The sequence below is a fragment of the Martes martes genome (genome assembly GCF_963455335.1).
Source record: "Martes martes genome assembly, chromosome: 7".
In the NCBI taxonomy this organism is placed as follows: Eukaryota; Metazoa; Chordata; class Mammalia; order Carnivora; family Mustelidae; genus Martes; species Martes martes.
Window position 1 is genome coordinate 115,053,168 of NC_137894.1, and position 20,953 is coordinate 115,074,120.

The 20,953-nt window shown below is 38.7% G+C and overlaps 1 protein-coding gene across 2 annotated transcripts in view; it reads left to right on the plus strand.

Moving 5' to 3' along the window:
- The window catches only part of TRIP11 (thyroid hormone receptor interactor 11), a 67,910-nt gene that overhangs the window by 19,228 nt on the left and 27,729 nt on the right, over window positions 1–20,953 (plus strand). For both annotated transcript variants that reach the window (XM_080808262.1, XM_080808263.1), the window contains exons 6-13: window positions 800–965; window positions 3,304–3,669; window positions 6,759–6,799; window positions 7,362–7,448; window positions 10,881–11,093; window positions 11,915–14,935; window positions 15,848–15,988; window positions 17,198–17,391. In XM_080808262.1, the coding sequence (XP_080664388.1) occupies window positions 800–965; window positions 3,304–3,669; window positions 6,759–6,799; window positions 7,362–7,448; window positions 10,881–11,093; window positions 11,915–14,935; window positions 15,848–15,988; window positions 17,198–17,391 (4,229 nt within the window). The remainder of the gene's footprint in view (window positions 1–799; window positions 966–3,303; window positions 3,670–6,758; window positions 6,800–7,361; window positions 7,449–10,880; window positions 11,094–11,914; window positions 14,936–15,847; window positions 15,989–17,197; window positions 17,392–20,953) is intronic.

The window sequence follows — 20,953 nt, forward strand, 5'->3', positions numbered from 1 at the left end:
AGGAAATAGAAGCTAATTTATTGATTAGGATTCTTGGTTACAAGCAACAAAAACCGTCTCTGGCAAAGGAAAGCAAAAGAGGATTTACTGGAAGGACCCAGGGTAGTCTGTTCCCAGGATTAAAAGAAGAATTGAGCATTCTGGTCTTGGGCAGGACAGAAATGGGAATAGCATCAGGATCTGGATAGTGGGACATGGTGGACAGACTTTTCTGGGTGCAGCTATCACAATGCTTGTGGTCCTAACAATTTCCCCTTTTGAAGGACTAAGCTCAAGATCCAGATTCCTAGGAGAGAGACTGGTGGTCTCAACTTGGGTAGCAAGATATTTTTACTCATCTTCTGTTTCATTTTTTTTTTCTTGCTGGCATTCTGTCATTAAATAGAAAAACTGTTCTTAAGGCCCAAGAAAGAAGGGGGACCCGGGTGGCTCAGTTGGTTAAGCGTCTGCCTTCGGCTCAGGTCATGATCTCAGGGTCCTGGCATTGAGCCACATGTCTGGCTCCCTGCTCTGTGGGGAGTCTGCTTCTCCCTTTCTCTCTGCCTTTCCCTTCCTGCTCATGCTCACTCTCTCTCTTGAATAAATAAATAAAATCTTAAAAAAAAAAAAAGTAAAGACTCAAGAAAGGAAAGGGTAGAATTTTTTGGGAATTGTCCAGATTTGGGGTCTTTATTTAAAGTCTTTACAATCTTAGCGTGTTCAGAGAATTACTTTTAATACAGGCTTTTGCACAACAATGAAATGGCTTAGGTATATTATTGACTATAAATGTAGTTTACTTTACTTTTATTTGTTTAAGGAACTCAAACAGACTCGAAGTCAGGAAATTGATGACCATCAACATGAAATGTCAGTTTTGCAGAACGCACATCAGCAGAAATTGACAGAAATAAGTCGTCGTCATCGAGAAGAATTAAGTGACTATGAAGAACGAATTGAAGAACTGGAAAACCTGTTACAACAAGGTCATTAATTGTTTTTGTATTTTTAAGATTTTATTTATTTATTTGAGAGATGGAGAGAACACGAACGGGGGAAGGGCAAAGGGAGAAGCTGGCTCCACACTGAGCAGAGAGCCCAACTTCGTGCTCGATCCCAGGAACCTAAGATCATGACTCAAGCCAAAGGCAGCTGCTTGATCAGTTGAGCCACCCAGGTGCCCCAGGGTTGTTAGTTTTATTAACTTAATGGATTAGGTAACATAATTAGATGACAAGCCTAGTATTGTAAAACCAACACACTGGTGTAAACTTAGACTACATTCTAAAGAATGAATGAATGACTAGTTCTGTTCATCTGCCTGAAATTTGCAGTGGCATTACTGTTGGAAGATTATACAGAAATGGAAAGGTCCTTTTGCTCTTTTGGCGAATAGTTACATGGATTTCTTTGCATTGTTTGGTGATGATAGTTTGGTAATAAATGATTAGAAATATTTTTCCTTTCTTTAAAACTCCTATAAATAGGTGTTTTAGTGGTTGATTCAAATAGTTTTCCTCAACTGTTTATTTAAAAATGCTTTATTATGGGGGTGCCTGGCTGGCTCAGTAAGTGGAATGTATAACTCCTGATCTTGGGGTCATGAGTTTGAGCCCCACATTGAGGGTAGAGATTACCTAAAACATTTTTATTCAAATTTTTATTTTGGTAATTTAACTTTTTGTGTATTTATTTTTATTTTTTATTTTATTTTATTTTTTTAAAAGATTTTATTTATTTGACACAGAGAGAGATCAATAAGTAGGCAGAGAACCAGGCAGAGACGGGGGGGAAGCAGGCTTCCCACTGAGCAGAGAGCTCCATGCAGGGCTCGATCCCAGGACCCTGAGACCATGACCTGAACCGAAGGCAGAGGCTTAACCACTAAAGAATGAATGAATGACTAGTTCTGTCATTCTGTCACTGAGCCACCCATAATTTAACTTCTTTTTTTTTTAAAAATATTTTATTTATTTATTTGACAGACAGATCACAAGTAGGCAGAGAGGCAGGCAGAGAGAGAGAAGGGAGGAAGCAGGCTCCCTGCTGAGCAGAGAGCCCGATGCGGGGCTCGATCCCAGGACCCTGGGATCATGACCTGAGCCGAAGGCAGAGGCTTTAATCCACTGAGCCACCCAGGCACCCCCATAATTTAACTTCTTAAAAGACTTTCTTTTCATAACAAAATTGAGAAGGAAGTACAGAGATTCCCCATATACCCATGCCCTGATATGGGTACATCATCAGAATGGTACATTTTTTACCAAGATGAACCTGCATTAACAGATCATGGTCCCTCAGCATGTGTGTTTTACCTTAGGGTTCACTCTTGGTGTGTACATTCTCTGGGTTGGACAGATATATGACACATATTCATCATTATAATATACAGAGTTGTTTCAGTGCTCTTAAAATCCTCTGTGCTCTGCCTACTCACTTCCCACCCACCCTCCCCCACAGTCTTTGTATTGTGTCTATTGTTTCACCTTTTCCAGAATGTCACATAGTTGGAGTCACATAGTATGTAGCCTTTTCAGATTGATTTCTTTCACTTAGTAATTTGCATTTGAGTTTTTTCCATGTTTTTTTCATTGCTTGACACCTCAATTCTTTTTTTTTTTAAGTTTTTTTTTTTTTTAAAGATTTTATTTATTTGACAGATCACAAGCAGGCAGAGAGGCAGGCAGAGAGAGAGAGAGAGAGAGAGAGAGAGGAGGAAGCAGGCCCCCCGCTGAGCAGAGAGCCTGATGCAGGGCTTGATCCCAGAAGCCTGGGATCATGACCTGAGCCGAAGGCAGCGGCTTTAACCCACTGAGCCACCCAGGCGCCCCTACACCTCAATTCTTTTTAATGCTGAATAGTATTCCATTGCCTGGATGTACCGGAGTTTATCCATTCACCCACTGAAGGACATCTTTTCCAAGTTTTGGCAGTTATGAATAAAGCTGCTATAAATATCATTGTTCAGGTTTTTATGTGGATTAGAGTTTTTAGTTCCTTTGAATAAATACCAGCTAGTGCAATTGCTGATCATATCATAAGGCTGTGTTTTGTTAGAGAGTGCTGAACTGTTTCCAAAAGTTTTGCATTTTGCCAGGAATGAATGAGAATTTGTACTGCTTCACATGCTCACCAGCATTTGGTGTTGTGAGTGTTCTGAATCTTGGCCCTTTTAATAGGAGTGTAATGATATCTCATTGTTTTCTTAACTTTTTAAGTTTTTTCAAGTTCCCAAGTCTGTTAAATCTCCTAGTTGTATATAGAAAGCTACTTATCTCTCAGTAATTGACACTGGCTGTGCTTGATTTTCTGTTTATGTTCTAGGTGGCTCAGGAATTGTAATAACCGATCACTCAAAAATCCATGAAATGCAAAAAACTATACAGGATCTACAAAATGAAAAAGTAGCGTCTATTAAAAAAATTGAAGAGCTTGAGGATAAAATTAAAGACATAAATGAAAAATTATCTTCTGCAGAAAATGACAGAGATATTTTGAGGAAGGAACAAGAACGCCTAAATGTTGAAAACAGACAAATAACAGAAGAATGTGAAAGCTTAAAACTGAAATGTAGTAAATTGCAGCCTGATGCTGTGAAGCAAAGTGATACTGTGACAGAAAAAGAAAAAATCCTTCCACAGAGTCCATCGGTGGAAGAGGAAGTGCTCAGACTGCAGCAAGCACTGTCTGGTATAAAACGTTTAGAACTTATCTATGATTGGTGTTTATTGCATACTAGTTTTTATTTTTTTAAGATTTTATTTGTTTGACAGAGAGAAATTACAAGTAAGCAGAGAGGCAGGCAGTGGGGCGGGAAGCAGGCTCCCTTCTGAGCAGAGAGTCGGATGCGGGGCTCGATCCCAGGACCCTGAGACCATGACCTGAGCCAAAGGCAGAGACTCAACCCACTGAGCCACCCAGGTGCCCCTGCATCCTAGTTTTTAAAGACAAACTGAGTACTTTATGGAAATGGAGTGTTCATGCAAATTGGCTGTAGAAGTTGAGTAGAATTGTTTGGTTTTGGATTCAGTGCCATAATTAATGGATCACAAATAGGAATTTTCTACTAAAAAGGCTTGGTTGTTGGCTGGATGTCTCTCAACCTCCCTTTCTCATCCTTTAAGTAGTTACATGGAACTCATTGATGTCAGAAGCCATGTAGATTTCTGAGAAATATGTATGTAGCTATTTACTGGGAGGAGGTATGGCCCTATTTCTGTTAGTCTGCATAGAACCAGATACTTTATGGAACTCTAAAGTTCCAGGCTCTCCAATTAGGGAATGCAATCTTCCTTGTCCAGAATTCTTTATTACTTTTTGAAATGATGTCCTCTAAGCCGACATGAGAATGATAAGAGCCATCAGTCCTTCACCATTTTCCATGCTCAAGATGATATTTAGTTATCTGTGTTCTGTGTAAGAAAAAGTAAGTTAGTAAACGAAATATGCCAAATACCGGTGTTCATTCATGCCAGGAAAACATAATGGGAGCTCTTAACTGTGAAGATGTATTTTATTTTGCACTTTTGTCTTCTCACAATACAAACTCTCACTTTATGAACTGGTTCATTGCTCCTCTGGAGGTTTCTAGCCCTTGTGTGCTGTTCTCCACCCCCTCCTCCAACCCCCTTGGCTAGGTTTTTATCATGAGCTTCTGACCCAGATGGCCAACTCTATAAACTCCAGTTAGAGTTAGGTTCAAAGTCACCATGTCCTCCTTCTCCTCTTCCTCTCCCTACCTTGGTGATTTACCCGTTTGCCAAAACAGAAAATTTGAAGTCATCACCTAGTGTGTCCTGTAGGTTCTAATTCCTTAGCTTCTCTCATTCAGTATACTTCAGGATTGTACCCCAGAGGAGCTCTAGAGTTTCTTAGAAGGGCCTCAGTCTTGGGAGCTGCCATGAAGGCAAAGAGAAGGTTGTTCACTAGGGTTCTAGACTTCTCTCTCATTTGACTTCCGAGTAGCTCTGCTCCTTTCAAAATACATATTGGATGACTCATGGGTTTATTTGCTTTAAAAATACCTGCTGTCCTAGTCCTTCCTCTTTTTCTCATTTCCATTGCTGCTGAATAACTTCAGCCAGTCATAATTTCTTTTGCCTGGTTATCTATAGTTGTTACCTTTTGTTTCTTTTCTTTCCTTTCCTTCTTTTTTTTTTTTTTTTAAATTTTATTTATTTATTTGTTAGAGAACATAAGCAGGGGGAGCAGCAGGCAGGAGAAGTAGACTCCCTGCTGAGCAAGGAGCCCTGTGCAGGACTCATCTCAGAACCCTGGGATCATGACTTGAGCCAGGGGCAGACCCTTAACCCACTGAGCCACCCAGGCATCCTGTCTATAGCCATTTCTTAATGTAGGGAAATAGCTGAGTGGTTAAGAATATGACTTAATTGGAATCCAGCTCCATCACTAATTAGCTGATCTTGGGCAAGTTAATTAACATCTCTGTGCTTTGGTTTTTCCATCCCTATGGTTAGGATAATACTCCTTTCTTCTTCATAGTTGCAGTAGTAGTAATGGGGAGTCTATGAGTTACTAGATGCAGAGTTCTCTTTAATACAGGGGCTATCCCATTTTAAGTATTATAAAAGTATTAGCTGTTATTATTCTCTGGTTTCTATGATTCCTTCAATTTTTTTTCTCTATCTGTATCCAGAAAGGTTTTTTTTCTATCTGTATCAGAAAGGTTTTTCAGAAACACGTAACAGGTTTAACTCCCCTGATCATAGTACTTTGTGGCTCCCTGTGAACTTCAGGATAAAGTCTTTCACGATCCTGTCTGTTTCTCTCTTTAGTTTCACCTCTTCCCATTCACCTAACATGCTAAGCATTAGCCATACTGAACTTTGTACATAGCTCCTAGAGTCAGTGACTTTGTCTATTAGCTCTGTTGTCTTTACACTTGCTGCTCTGTTTGTGTGGAGGGTGTCTGTTTCTCTCTGCTGAGTCTTAAGTATATTATGATTCATTGCGGGTATTGTGTCTGTGGGGAGGTACATGTGCTGCTGCTTTCCTGGCCTGCCTTAGCCCCCATCCCCCCAGTCTGGAGTAGGTGTTGGCCCTTTCTGCTCTAGTAGCACCTTGTGCTCCCTGTATCATACTGTCCAGGAGTCATGTGTTTCCTTTCTCTCTGAATTGAAAGCTGCTTGAGAGTAAGCAGGGACTAAATGTTTTCATCTTGTTGTCTAGCAACTAACTGATTTCATAGAAAATGCTTAGTGTTATCTGAGTGAAAGTTGAATGAATTACTTCAGCTGAACTAATGGTATTCTGTCTTTGTGTTCTTCTAGAACCACTTCTATATATGGATCTATCTGTAATACCAGCTTGAATGGACTTTTTTTTCTCTTGTTATATCTAAGTTACTTTAGAGAATTGAGAGATTATTATATCATTACAAGAATAAAAAATATACATTTTTGTTCCATTTCCCCCCACTCTCAGTCCTTTTACTGTTTCCTGCTACGCAAACTTATCAGCTCATTTTGAAACATTGTTATTAATGTTTTTATCAAAGCAATAACTTCCGATTCATCCAGAATACGATTATAATTCTTTCTCCTGTTCCATAGGACTGCATTTTAATGGAGCATCTAACTGGCATTTATGTTATGATTTCTTTGATATGTCAAATAGAAGTATAAAACAACAAGCCGTTTGAGCTTGCTGATTGTGCTTATAGATATACTTCATTTTAATTGAGTTTTATTCCTGAGTTTAATATAGGAGGTAATTATTAAGTTGAGGAGTTTTAATATCATTCATTATTGTTTTTACAGATGCTGAAAATGAAATTATGAGATTGAGTAATTTAAACCAGGTAAACTAATTTTAAGAGAAAAGCTTTTGGCTTTGATTTATAAAGAAAAAGTATTTTGATTATTGTAGTTGCTTATTTTGTGTTTTTTACAAATTCACTTGAACTTATCCTGGGAACTTGCATCTTAGTAATTTTATGTTTGCTGATTAATAACAAACTTCTTGAATCATAAATTGACATAATTTTAAAAGTTACATAATTTAAAAAATGCAAGTATATCATTTTCAGGATTAATTTGACAGACATTATGTTTATAGATAGAGGAAGCAGATTTTCCACCAGTGAGGAATGCGTTTTGATTTCCCTTAAGGAATTCAGAGAGTTGCTTCTATTGCTAATGATTATAGGCTACTTTGTAAATGTGTTTATTTTTTGAAATATAATAAAATTCTAAGAATATTTATAAAATGAGTGACTGGCTTTGGGCAGTCCAGTGTTGCTTGCCTATAATTTTTATACATCACTGGAGAAATGCTGAGTACAAACGTACAGTAGTACAACTTGAGTACTTTTTTGTAAACTTGAAATTTATCTGAAAACACACTGTTTTAACATTTTGTAGGATAACAGTCTCACTGAAGACAATCTGAAACTTAAAATGCATGTTGAAACTTTAGAAAAACAGAAGTCCTTATTGAGTCAAGAAAAGGTGGGTACAGTAAAAGTGGGGGCAGAATTAAAATGTGTGACTACAGGTCACAGCCAAGGGCCACTTTGTATCAAAATGGAACGTTTAGGTCTTGAGAGTCCTGAGGGTAAAACTGATGTCACTGATGCTTGTCAGACAGGATGAAGTATTTAGGGCAAAGTTCAGAGAATGAGAGGCTGGCCAGAGTTCATATTTACAGATAAGGGAGCCGGTAGACATACATATATGAGCAGAAAAGATAGGTAAAGACTCTGCTTTGGTTTCCGTTGAAGTCCTCACAGCAGCAACACACACAGGTGGTTTTAGAGTCTGGAGTGGTGGTAGTGGTATCCTACAGAATCTATTAACTGCTTCTGTGTCCTGGAACCTATCTAGTGTGGAATTTCTTAATGGTGAGGGATGAAGAGGGATACATTCTCAGTGGCAGATAAGAGTCTTTGTGTATGTTGGTAGCAGGTTTGGAATAAGGTTCTATAATGCAGTGTTGGGAATGAGGAGAGGTTTTTTTTTTTTCTTATAAATTTTGGTCTCCTTTTTTTTTTTTTTTTTAAGATTTTATTTATTTATTTGACACAGAGAGAGCGAGCACAGGTAGGCAGAGAGAGAGAGGGAGGGAAGCAGGCTCCTTGCCGAGCAGAGAGCCCAATGTGGGGCTCGATCTCATGACCCTGAGATCATGACCTGAGTGGAAGGCAGAGGCTTAACCCACTGAGCCACTCAGGTGCCCCGAGGAGAGGTATTTTTATTATGTACTTGGCGATAATTCCTTGGCTAAGACAGGTGCTTAAATACAGGATGGCTGTGAGCTGATATTATTAAGTTATAGGCCAGTATCTTAACTCACTTGAAAAAATTGATTTTTAAAAAATAATACATATATTCACTGATGTACAAACTCAGTAATTCATATGGAAAACCTTTAGATGGTACAAATGGAGTATCCTTTGTACCTCTTTTGGTTGGCCTCTTTTTTTTTAAGATTTTATTTACTTATTTGAAAGAGGAGAGAGATTGAGAGAAAGAGAGAGAACACATGCAGGGTAGGGGTAGAGGGAGAGGAAGAAGCAGACTCCCTGCTGAGCAGGAACCCCGACATGGGGCTCGATCCCAAGACCTTGAGATCATGACCTGAGCTGAAGGCAGACGCTTAACTGACTGAGTCACCCAGCAGCCCCTGAAGGCAGTCTTTCTTACCAGTTTCTTGTATGTCCATCCTTCTAGACTATACTTAAGATGTACGATTATATAAATAGCTTTAAAAAAATACAACTTTTAGCCTCCTATACATACTATTCTTATATACCTTAACATATTTTCAGCATCCTTCCACATTAGCATATACACAGTGTTTCTCAGAGGGATGCTGTCAGCGTGGAAAATTCTTAGTTTTGTGCACTGTCGTATGCATGGTGGGATCCTTGCCTCCACCCTTTCTGTTTACTAAAAACTAGTGTCTCCTCCTCTTTCTTGATCCCTATATTATCTCTATTTTCTCTGCTGTTTTTCTGCTCTCTTTGCATTCTCCTTTTTCAGTTCCTCCTTTCTCTAACTGGCTTAGGTATACTTCATAGTTTGCAGATCTCTGCACATACCTGATAGTATCTGTAACCTTGCCATGATATTTTTGGATTCTGTAGCCATTCCTGATAGCTCTTGGTCCTTTCTTTCAATGTTATGTAAGCCTTCTTAACTTTTCCTGTAAGTTTCTCTGATATGGGTCTACTCACTGCTTAAGAACCTACCTGCAGGGCCATGCATGTTTTTTGTTGTTGTTGTTGTTGTTGTTTTTTAAAGATTTTATTTATTTATTTGACAGAGAGAGATCATGAGTAGGCAGAGAGGGGGAAAGCAGACTCCCTGCTGAACAGAGAGCCTGATTCGGGGTTTGATCCCAGGATTCTGAATCATGACCTGAGCCGAAGGCAGAGGCTTAACCCACTGAGCCACTCAGGCGCCCCAAGGCCATGCATGTTCTTATCATCTACCTGAGAAAGCTTGCAGTTCCCCTGATTGAACATATAACTTTATTATTTTTTTAAAATTTAAACTCAATTAGCCAACATATAGTATATAGTATGCCATTAGTTTCAGATGTAGAGTTCAGTAATTCATCAGTGCCTATCACCCAGTTACCCCATCCCCCTACCTGTTGCATTACCCCATCCCCCTACCCGTTGCACACGTAACTTTAGAAAGGCATTAGAAAATGCTGTTTTCATTAACCGTAGTTCAGAATAAACTTTTGAATTGAAACTAAAATGGGAATTTTGAGGGAGATGTTCTAGTTTTCCCTGGTCTCTTTGTAAGGTATGTATAGTCGCTTTATTTGTAGATGTTCAGGATTCTTATTTGCTTTAAAGTAGAGTCCATAGAAATTTGATATTTTCTGTTGGTGAAAGAAGGCTTTAAACTTTTGTTGTACCACAAGCATCACAATGAGAGGTTGAAACAGTGTTGGAGCATAGAGAACTGTCCCACTTCTGGAGTTTAGAGGAAAAGCATTAAGTACCTCTAGAACAGAATATAAAATATAGTTTAAAGATCATACATATATAGATACATAAATCTTTAGGACTGTTAAGACTTGAGAGAGGGGAACCTAGTCTCAGGTTGGATGGGAAAGGAAGGAAGGAGTCTACTTTCTTGGGTCAAGGGAGTTTCATGTGCTGACAGGAGCCAGTAATAAGGGAAATTCCTTTAATGAGAGAAAAGAAGCATTTTATTTTCTAACTAGAGAATGAATGAATGTTGATTTTTATAGATGTTTATTTAGTTTATGGTTGTTGGTGACTGGACATTAGGGGAATGGAAGTGCAGAGAACCAGGACACTTGGGACATTTTGAAGAGACTGTGTGGTAAGAGAAGCAGCAGACAGAAGGGAAGCTGAGTGGGAGTGGGATTAGGAAGGCTCCCAAATGGGAAGGTTTTTGTATAAAGAAGCTGGAGCTGAATGAACTTTTAACAGTCATTCCATCTTGTCTGGTGTTACAGAAATTTTTTTTTTTTTTTTTTAGATTTTATATTTATTTGACAGAGATTACAAGTAGGCAGAGAGGCAGACAGAGGGGGAGGGGAGAGCAGGCTCCCCACTGAGCAGAGAACCCAATGTGGGGCTCGATCCTGGGACCCTGGGATCATGACCCGAGCTGAAAGCAGAGGCTTTAACCCACTGAGCCACCCAGGAACCCCCAGAAATGTTTTTCTTGAAGCTACCCATAAAATCGCACATGAGTGAAGGCTGTGATTTGTTGAATTTTATGTATCGTTGCTGAAGTCTTATTCAATATTGTTTCTGACACAGGCATCTGAGAATAGATTCCCGTGTGTGTGTGTGTGTGTGTGTGTGTGTGTGTCTGTATATATATAAAACTTTTTGGTGTCTTCTTCCAATTGACAATGTATGTTGTTTCTCCCCGTTTTTACTATTTAAGGAAGAGCTTCAGGTATCACTTTTAAAATTGAACAATGAATATGAAGTAATTAAAAGTACAGTTGTGAGAGACACGGATTTGAATTCAGCACTACATGACTTAAGATTGACTTTGGAAGCAAAGGAACAGGAGCTCAATCAGAGTCTCACTGAGAAGGAAATACTTGTAGCTGAATTAGAGGAATTGGACAGACAGAACCAGGAAGCTACAAAGGTAACACGATGTGAAAACCAGAGTGGCACACATTCTTTTCAGTACACTGAAGATTGGAATAACAAGTGAAAATGATGGGTGTGATTTAAACCTGTGATCTCATCAATATTTTGCTTCATTGATAATCTAATCACAGAGGCTGGCAAACTTCTTCTGTAAAGAGTTAGATAGTAAATATTTTTTGGCCCTGCAGGCTGTATAGTGGTCTCAGTTGTACTCAACTCTGCTCTTGCGATATGTAAACAATGAATGGTGGCTGTATTCCAGTAAGACTTGATCTACAAAAATAGGTGGCTGGCCTGATTTGGTTCATTGGCTGTATGACTCCTGCTTCAGTGATGAAGAGTTGAAATTGAACAATATATATCATTTACCTTCTCTGGTTTTAAATTGTAGTCTCTAGGATAATGAAATAGATTTGCTGTAAGATGTTAGTAATTTTGTTAAGATTTTTTAAAAAAAGATTTGTTTATTTTAGAGAGAGAGAGGAAACAGAGAGAGAAAGAATGTGCATGCATGTAAACAAGGCAAGGGGCAGGGGAAGGAGAGTCTCAAGCTGGCTCCGCACTAAGCATGGAGCCTGATGTAGGGCTCAGTCCCACGACCCTGAGATCATGACCTGAGCTAAAACCAAGAGTCGGACGCTTAACCAACTGCGCCACCCAGGCGCTCCTAAATGTTGGGATTTTTAAAAAAGTTTAAGAAGGATTAGAAGTATCTGAGGAGTATTCTTTATTATTTATGACATTTTACCAAATTTTCGTTAGGTACTAAAATGAGAGATTGTCTTAAAGTTACCATTCAAATTATTTTTCTTTCAGCATATGATTCTGATAAAAGATCAGCTATCAAAACAACAAAGTGAGGGAGACAGCATCATTAGCAAACTAAGACAAGATCTAACTGATGAAAACAGGAGAGTCCATCAACTTGAAGATGATAATATGAACATGACTAAAGAGCTGGATGTGCAGAAAGAAAAGTTAGTTCAAAGTGAACTTGTCCTAAATGATTTGCATTTAGCCAAGCAGAAGCTTGAGGAGAAAGTGGAAGATTTAGTAGATCAACTAAATAAATCACAGAACAGTAATTTAAACATGCAGAAGGAGAACTTTGGACTTAAGGAACATATTAAACAAAATGAGGAAGAGCTTTCTAGAGTCAGGGATGAGTTAACTCGGTCTCTGAATCGAGACTCCGGCAGTGATTTTAAGGATGACTTACTTAAAGAAAAGGAGGCCGAAGTCAGAAACTTAAAGCAGAATCTTTCAGAAATAGAACAGCTCAATGGCCATTTAAACAAAGTTGCCTTTGATCTGAAAAGGGAAAATGAAAAGTTGGTTTTAGCATGTGAGGATGTAAGACATGAGTTAGAAGAATCCATTGCTGGTAGCAATCAGATTTCTCTGGAAAGAAACACTTTTGTGGAGGCTCTAAAAATGGAGAAAGGACAGTTAGAAGCAGAATTGAGTCGGGCTGAACAGAGGCTGGTAGAAGAAGCAAATAAGTATGAGCAGATGATCGAACAACTATCTAAGGCACGTGGTTTGAGTACTTCTGCTTTACAGCTGGAACAACAGCGTTTAATGAAACTTAGTCAAGAGAAAGACTTTGAAATAGCGGAACTCAAAAAGAACCTTGAACAAATGGATACGCACCATAAAGAAACAAAGGAAATTTTGTCCTCTAGTTCAGAAGAGCAGAAGCACTTGTCCCAACTTCTAAGTGAGAAGGACGTTTTTATTGAAAAACTTAAAGAAAGAAGTTCAGTGCTTCAGGAGGAATTAGATAAATGTACTGAGGCCTTAAGAAAAAATGAAATTTTAAAGCAAACCGTGGAGGAAAAAGACCGAAGTCTTGGGTCCATGAAAGAAGAAAACAATCATCTCAAAGAAGAACTGGAACGGCTCCGTGAACAGCACAGTCGGGCTGCGCCTGTGGTGGAGCCTAAGCCCCCGGGTAGCGCTACAGAGCTAGAGTCTGAGGTGCTGCAGCTGAATATTATAAAGGGGAATCTTGAGGAGGAAATAAAACGTCATCAAAAGATTATTGAAGATCAAAATCAGAGTAAAATGCAGCTGCTTCAGTCTTTGGAGGAGCAGAAGAAGGAAATGGCTGAGTTTAAGAGCCAGCATGAGCAAATGAATGTCACACACACCCAACTCTTCTTGGAGAAAGATGAAGAAATTAAGAATTTGCAAAAAACAGTTGAACAAATCAAAACCCAGTTGCACGAAGAAAGACAGGGCGTTCCAATGGAGAATTCTGAGATCTTTCAAGAAACGAAAGTACAGAGCCTTAATATAGAAAATGGCAGTGAAAAACATGATTTATCTAAAGCCGAAACTGAGAGATTAGTAAAAGGAATAAAAGAACGAGAATTGGAGATTAAGCTCCTAAACGAAAAGAATATATCTTTAACGAAACAGATTGATCAGTTGTCCAAAGATGAGGTTGGTAAACTCACTCAGATCATCCAGCAGAAAGACTTGGAGATACAAGCTCTTCACGCTAGAATTTCTTCCGCTTCCTACACCCAGGATGTTGTCTACCTTCAGCAACAGCTGCAGGCCTACGCTAAGGAGAGGGAACAGGTATTAGCTGTTTTGAGTGAGAAGACTAGGGAAAATAGCCACCTGAAAACGGAGTACCACAAAATGATGGATATCATTGCCGCCAAAGAGGCAGCTCTCGTGAAGCTGCAGGAGGACAATCAAAAATTGTCCACTAGATCCGAGGGTGGTGGCCAAGATATGTTTAGAGAAACTGTACAGAATTTGTCGCGTATCATTCGAGAAAAAGACATTGAGATAGATGCATTAAGTCAGAAATGCCAGACCTTACTGACGGTTTTACAGACATCCAGCACTGGGAGTGAGGTCGGAGGTGTTAACAGCAATCAGTTTGAGGAGCTTCTCCAGGAACGCGACAAACTCAAGCAGCAAGTGAAGAAGATGGAAGAGTGGAAGCAGCAGGTGATGACCACGGTCCAGAATATGCAGCACGAGTCTGCCCAGCTTCAGGAGGAGCTCCATCAGCTTCAGGCACAAGTTCTGGTTGACAGCGATAACAATTCTAAATTACAAGTAGACTATACTGGCCTGATCCAAAGTTATGAGCAGAATGAAACCAAACTCAAAAATTTTGGGCAGGAGCTAGCACAAGTTCAGCACAGCATCGGGCAGCTGTGCAGCACCAAGGAGCTGCTTCTAGGAAAACTTGATAGTATTTCGCCCCAACTCTCCTCCGGATCTTCACCGCCTTCCCAGCTGGCAGAGTCTCTTGGCACGGTGAAGCCCGATAGATCGAGGGAGTCTTCGAAACAGGAGCTAGAAGAGCTAAGAAAGTCACTGCAGGAGAAAGATGCAACAATTAAAACGCTCCAGGAAAACAATCACAGATTGTCTGATTCCATTGCTGCCACCTCAGAGCTGGAAAGAAAAGAACACGAACAGACAGACTCAGAAATGAAGCAGCTCAAGGAGAAACTAGAGGTCTTACAGAAGTCACTGAAGGAGAAAGACCTCTTAATCAAAGCCAAAAGTGATCAGTTACTTTCTTTAAATGAAAATTTCACCAACAAAGTGAATGAAAACGAACTTTTGAGGCAGGCAGTAACCAACCTGAAGGAGCGGATACTAATTTTAGAAATGGACATTTGTAAGCTAAAAGAAGAAAATGAAAGAATAGTAGAAACAACCAGGGAAAAGGAAACGGAGTATCAAGCGTTACAGGAGACTAATACGAAGTTTTCCATGATGCTTCGAGAAAAAGAGTTTGAGTGCCATTCAATGAAGGAAAAGGCTCTCGCGTTTGAGCAGCTGCTGAAAGAAAAGGAGCAGGTATGTTGGGGATGGAATTTTTATACGGGAAAGTTGGGTGGGGAAGATTTTCTGATGGGTTGGTTACTTTATAGGTAATTGTGTTTGAAGGGGAAATGAATTTGTTCATTCAGAAATACCTCTTTCAGGCTTTTGTGACTTCATTCTGAGTAAATTTTCCTTAGAGGTACCTGGAGGTTTCTCCCCTAAATTACTAGATCTTTCTAAACATTTTTAGCAGCAGGTTAATTTAAATAGGAAAAAAAATGACTTTAGTAGCGATTAATATTTTTCTTTAGAAAACAGAAGTGTTGAAATGACTTCCCTGTCTTTTCTTTGCCAGCAACTTGCACTTTCTGAGGAACAGTTGTGCGTGCCTGATGAAGGAACGCACACACACATAGCTCTCTCTCATACTCTTTTGATTGATTTTGGGATCTGTGAACATTTTGTTGTATAGAGTAAATTTGAAGAGATTGTGTCTTTTGAATTCTTTTGAAAACTTTTCTGATAACTTTTTCTTCCAGAATAGTTTGATTGTTTTGAGAAAGTTGCAAAAGATTATAGAGTTCCCATATGCCTCACACTCAGTTTCTCTTGTTTGTTAACATCTCAGATTACTATGATGCATTTGTAACAACTAATTCACCAATATTGATGTATTAACTAAAGTTCCTACTTTATTTGAATTTTTTTTTTTTTAAACTGAAGAAATGACCACATGTCTTCTTTCTGTTCAGGGTGCCATTTAGGATAATACATTGTATTTAGTTGTCATGTCTCCTTAGGCTTCCCTAGACTGACAGTTTCTCAGACTCTGTTTTTGATGACCTTGATATGGTTAACTGTATCTCAAAATTAATTATTTAATAAAGAAAATGTGTCTTTTTTAAATGTATTTTTCTTAAAGCTAAACTTACTTCTTTCCAAAAGGGCAAGACTGGGGAGTTAAATCAGCTTTTAAATGCAGTTAAGTCAATGCAGGAGAAGACAGTTAAGTTTCAACAGGAGAGAGACCAGGTCATGTTGGCCCTGAAACAGAAACAAATGGAAAACAGTACTTTACAGAATGAGGTATGTTTTTACTTTAAAGAAATTGATTGAAGCAATAAGTTAGTAATCATTAAGAAAACTAGAAGGATTTATCAAAATTAATTTCTCTCTTAGGTGATTTTTTTTCTGTCTTCCTCTGATGTGTTATTATAGGATTTTGATCTCCCAGAGTATATATTATTTGTTTTCAAAGGTAAAAACTATGGTGTATCTTGGGTATAAAAAAAATTTCCCACTGATGCAATCACTGTAGAAACAGGTATGCAGATTCCCCAAAAATATTAACCATAGAAATACCATATACTCCAGTAGTCCATTACTGAGTATTTACTCCCCCAAAATGAAAATACTAAATCAGAAAGATACCTGCATCCTTATGCTGACTGTACCTTATTTACAATAGCTAAGATAGGGAAGCAACCCAAGTTTCCATTGATAGATGAACAGATGAAGGGGGTATAAATGGAATGTTACTCAGCCATAAAAAGGAATGAGCTCTGGCTGTTTGCAACAACATGGATGGACCTGGAGGGTATATTACGCTAAGTGAAGTCAGACAGAGAAAGGAAAATACTGTATGATTTCACTTATGTGGAATCTAAAAAAACAGTGAAACAGAGACAGAATCATAAACATGGGGAACAAACTGGTCGTTGCTGGAGGGGTTGGGTTTGGGGGGATGGGCAAAATAGGTCAAGGGGATTAAGAGGTGAAAATTCCTAGTTATAAATTAAGTCACAGGGCTGAAAAATATGTCATAAGTGATAGAGTCAGTAATATTGTAATAATGTCTGATGACAGATGATAACTTCATGTACTGTGGGGAGCAGAGTGTAACATGTAGAGTTGTTGAATCACTGTTTTGTATACTTGAAACTAGTATAACCTTGTCTTCAGCTTAAAAAAAAAAATTCTCACCTGTGATATATGAAAAAATGAGATTTTTCACTGAAAAAGTGGTGTATCACAAAGAGGCATATACTTGGTACAATTCCATTTTTCATTAAAAGCCGCAGGGAATGAGCTCTTATGAAATGAAACTTCCAGATGAAACGTCAAGTTGACTTTCGGTGACTTTTTTTTCTAATATAAATACATCTTGCAATATGAGAAATTAGTATGTAATTAATATACTTCAATAATGGGCAAAAGATTTGGTAACAGAGTGCCTTGTAGAGGGGAAAGGGGAACATTTTATAGAAAAAAAATAAAGAGGTGTTCTCTGCCTAGGTTCAACATTTACGTGACAAAGAAATACGGTTAAACCAGGAGCTAGAGAGATTGCGTAACCATCTTTTAGAATCAGAGGATTCTTACACCCGAGAAGCTTTGGCTGCAGAAGACAGAGAGGCCAAACTGAGAAAGAAAGTTACAGTATTGGAGGAAAAGCTAGTTTCATCTTCTAATGCAATGGAAAATGCAAGGTAACTTTTCCCTGTTTTTAGCACTCACATTAGTTGAACCCTCCTTGAGTGTCAGAATCAGAAAGCGTTTTTCCTGGCTTACCTCGTTTTACTCTTAAGAAATTCATTCTCTCCAAATGATAGATGAAGATAATGAAGGTAGAGAGGGTTAGTAAGCTGCCCAAGGTCAGACCCAGAGTATGTTTGCGCGTTTCACGTTTGGGTCTGTAACTCTTGACACCAGATCTGGCATTCAAATAGCTCTCTCAATCTATCTTTCTTTCTTTCTTCTTTTTTTTTAAAATAACTTTATTTACGTATTTATTATTTTTTTTTATCATAAGTGTACTTAGCTCTGTCTGAATCTTAACTACTACCCTAGATAATTGCCTCTCATTGTTTTAAGAGTTTAGACTTAAATTCTGACTGATTTTTTTTTCCTGACAGATTTTAATTAGTTTTGTCACGCTCCCAAAGAACTAATTTGACTTATGTGATTTTACTCTTGATTAAATGATCTGAGGTTGAATAAGGTTTGGATATTAGAAGGGAGAGAGTAAAGGAAGTAGCACGGTGAAGACCTAAGTCAGCATGAATTAACTCTTAGTTTGTTGGAACTTTTGAATTATTAGATTCCCTACTTACATATTTTTTTAAATTTTATTTTTACTAGAGTAGTAGTTTATTATAAAAGGCTTTAACTCAGGAACAGCAGATGGAGGAGATATGTAGGACAAGGCATGGGGTAGGGGTGCACATCTTCCGGCTCCCTCCCAGCAAGCAGCTGTCCCCATAGCTCTCAGTGTTCATGAGCCCAGAAGATTTCCAGAGCCTCTCGTTGTGAGGTTTTATGGAGAGTTCATTATAGAGACATGATTGACTCCCTACTTATATACTTTAAAATTTTATTTCTCTCAATAAAATGTATTTTCTTGGGATGCCAGGGTCCTGGAATTGAACCCCACATCAGGCTCCTGCTCAGCGGGGAACCTGCTTCTTCCTCTCCCTCTGCTGCTCCCCCTGCTTGTGCACGCTCACTCTCTCTCTCTTTCTCTCTCTCTCACATAAATAAAATCTTTTATTTTATTTTATTTTTTTTTTAAGATTTTTTATTTATTTATTAGTCAGAGAGAGAGAGAGAGAGAGAGCGCGAGCGCACAGGCAGACAGAGTGGCAAGCAGAGGCAGAGGGTAAAGCAGGCTCCCTGCCGAGCAAGGAGCCCGATGCGGGACTCGATCCCAGGACGCTGGGATCATGACCTGAGCCGAAGGCAGCCGCTTAACCAACTGAGCCACCCAGGCGTCCCTCACATAAATAAAATCTTTTAAAAATAAGGTATTTTCTTCTCTTTATACCCTTTTTACTATAAAAACCTATTTGCACTTCGGAAAAATTACAGTCTTTTCTTCGAAATTTTGAGTCCTTATTTTCTCTAATTAAAATAGTTTCTGGGCTCTCTGCACCCTCATTAGCCTTATTTCACACTATCGCATTAGCCTTATTTCGCACTGATTAAGACACAAACTGTCTTATTCATTCCTTTCACAGAGCTACTCTTTTCCTATTCTCCTTTTTCTATGCTTTTCTTTAAGATTCACTTATTAGCGAGTGAATGCCTGTGGGGGCACACACGTGAGCAGGGAGGAGGGTGGGAGAGAAAAATCTACAGGAGACTCCCCACAGAGCCTGATGTGGGACTTGATCTCATGACCCTGAGTTCATGACTTGAGCCAAAATCTAGAGGTGGATGCTTAGCCACTGACTGAACCACTGAGTTGCCTCATCTTCTACCTTTTCATTTCATATTCTTCTACCTTGAGTGGGCCTGATTCCTAACAGTTTTTCTATTGGTCCCACCTTCTTTAAATAGCATTTCTTTCGTAAAGAATGCTTTAGTTAGCATCCCGCTCCTCAAATTCAAAACCAAACCCTGGTGTGATGTTTTTCTTTTGAACCTGCTTAATCCTTTGTTGGAGTCTTTGGTAGTGCACTTACATTTTACTTTAGGGTACGTAAGTAATTGTTGACCCATCTTATATCTTACACCTTCTCCCATCCAGTGAAATATAAGGCCACTGGGAGTGGGCGTGATGCCATTTATTTATTTATTTATTTAACATTTTAGTCATTTATTTGACAGAGAGCATAAGCAGGGAAATGACAGGCAGAGGGAAAGAGAGAAGCAGACTCCCTGTGGATCAGGGAGCCTGACACAGAGCTTGATCCCAGGACCCTGGGATCATGACCTGAGCCAAAGGCAGACACTTAACTGACTGAGCCATCCAGGTGTTCTGATGCCATCTATTTTGTACCCTTCCCACAGCATATCTTCTTACACAGAGTTAATAGATGTGCAGTAATATTTTTGAATGAGTGACTCAGATCTACAAGTCAGATTATCGTGTTTTGAGCCCTTAATTAGCTGTAGTAATACCTGGTGTTTATTAACTTTTTGAGTGACATCATAGCTCATTTCATCCTTGCAATGACCTGTTCCATGGCATGCCAGCCAGCAAAGTTGTATAAAATCCAGGAACACTCGAGGGCAGAGTTGTCTCCTGATTATCAATTTACTGCTTTTCCCACAAGAGGGTGCTGTTGGGTAAAGTTTCTTCAGAGTGCATGGTGCTTAAAGGGCTTTAATGGACTGCTTCTGAATAAGAATTTATTAACTGGATATTAAAAACTCAGGAAAGACTATTGCAATATTTTGTTTGTAATCATTATATATTAAGGAGGTACATCAATGATATAATCCTGTGTCAATAAATCTCTAACTTATCTCTGATTTATTATTTGGGGCAGGTGTAGGGGTTATTATATTGAATGTAAAGAGAAAGAAAGATGGTAGTGAAAGATAATTAGTAATTAGAGCATTTTGTCAATGGATAGCTTTTGGAAACTTGGGAGTTCACCATAGTTGCAAGTGTCAAAAGCCAAGGAAGTTTCAGAATCCATTGCTTATTGGGTTGGAAGCTGGACAAAATGACTTCTAAGGTTCTTGCAACTTACAGTTTTTTGATAAATTACATCTTAGAGTTTTAGCCTGAAAACATGAATGTTGTAGGCTGTTTATAAATTTTTATTATACTGACGTTTCTTGTTTAGTTCAGCTTTTAATCTTTAAAATGACTGCCATTTGTTCAAAGTAATTTTCATGGGAAGAATAAATTAACAAAAGAGGGAGAATGAAGATTGAACTCTTCAAGTTTCTTTGAAATCTATTGTGAATGCAATGAAATGTAAGGAAGGTCAAATTCATAGAGTCAGAAGGTAGGACATTGCTTGCTGGGGGAAAGGGTACTGCTTAATGGATATGGAGCTTCCCCTTGGGAGGATGAAGTTCTGGAGATGGATGGTGGTGATGCTTGTACAACATTGTGAATGTTATGTATATATTAACACAATTTTTAAAAAGTAGGGAGGAGATTTCATCTTGTTAAAGTAATAGAAACAGTTGGACTTTTATTCTTTTTCTTCGGTGGGTGGGGGCAGAGAGAGAGAGAGAATCTTAAGCAGGCTTCATGACTCGGGGCACGATCTCACAACCCTGAGATATTAGCTGAGCCGAAAGCAGAAGTCG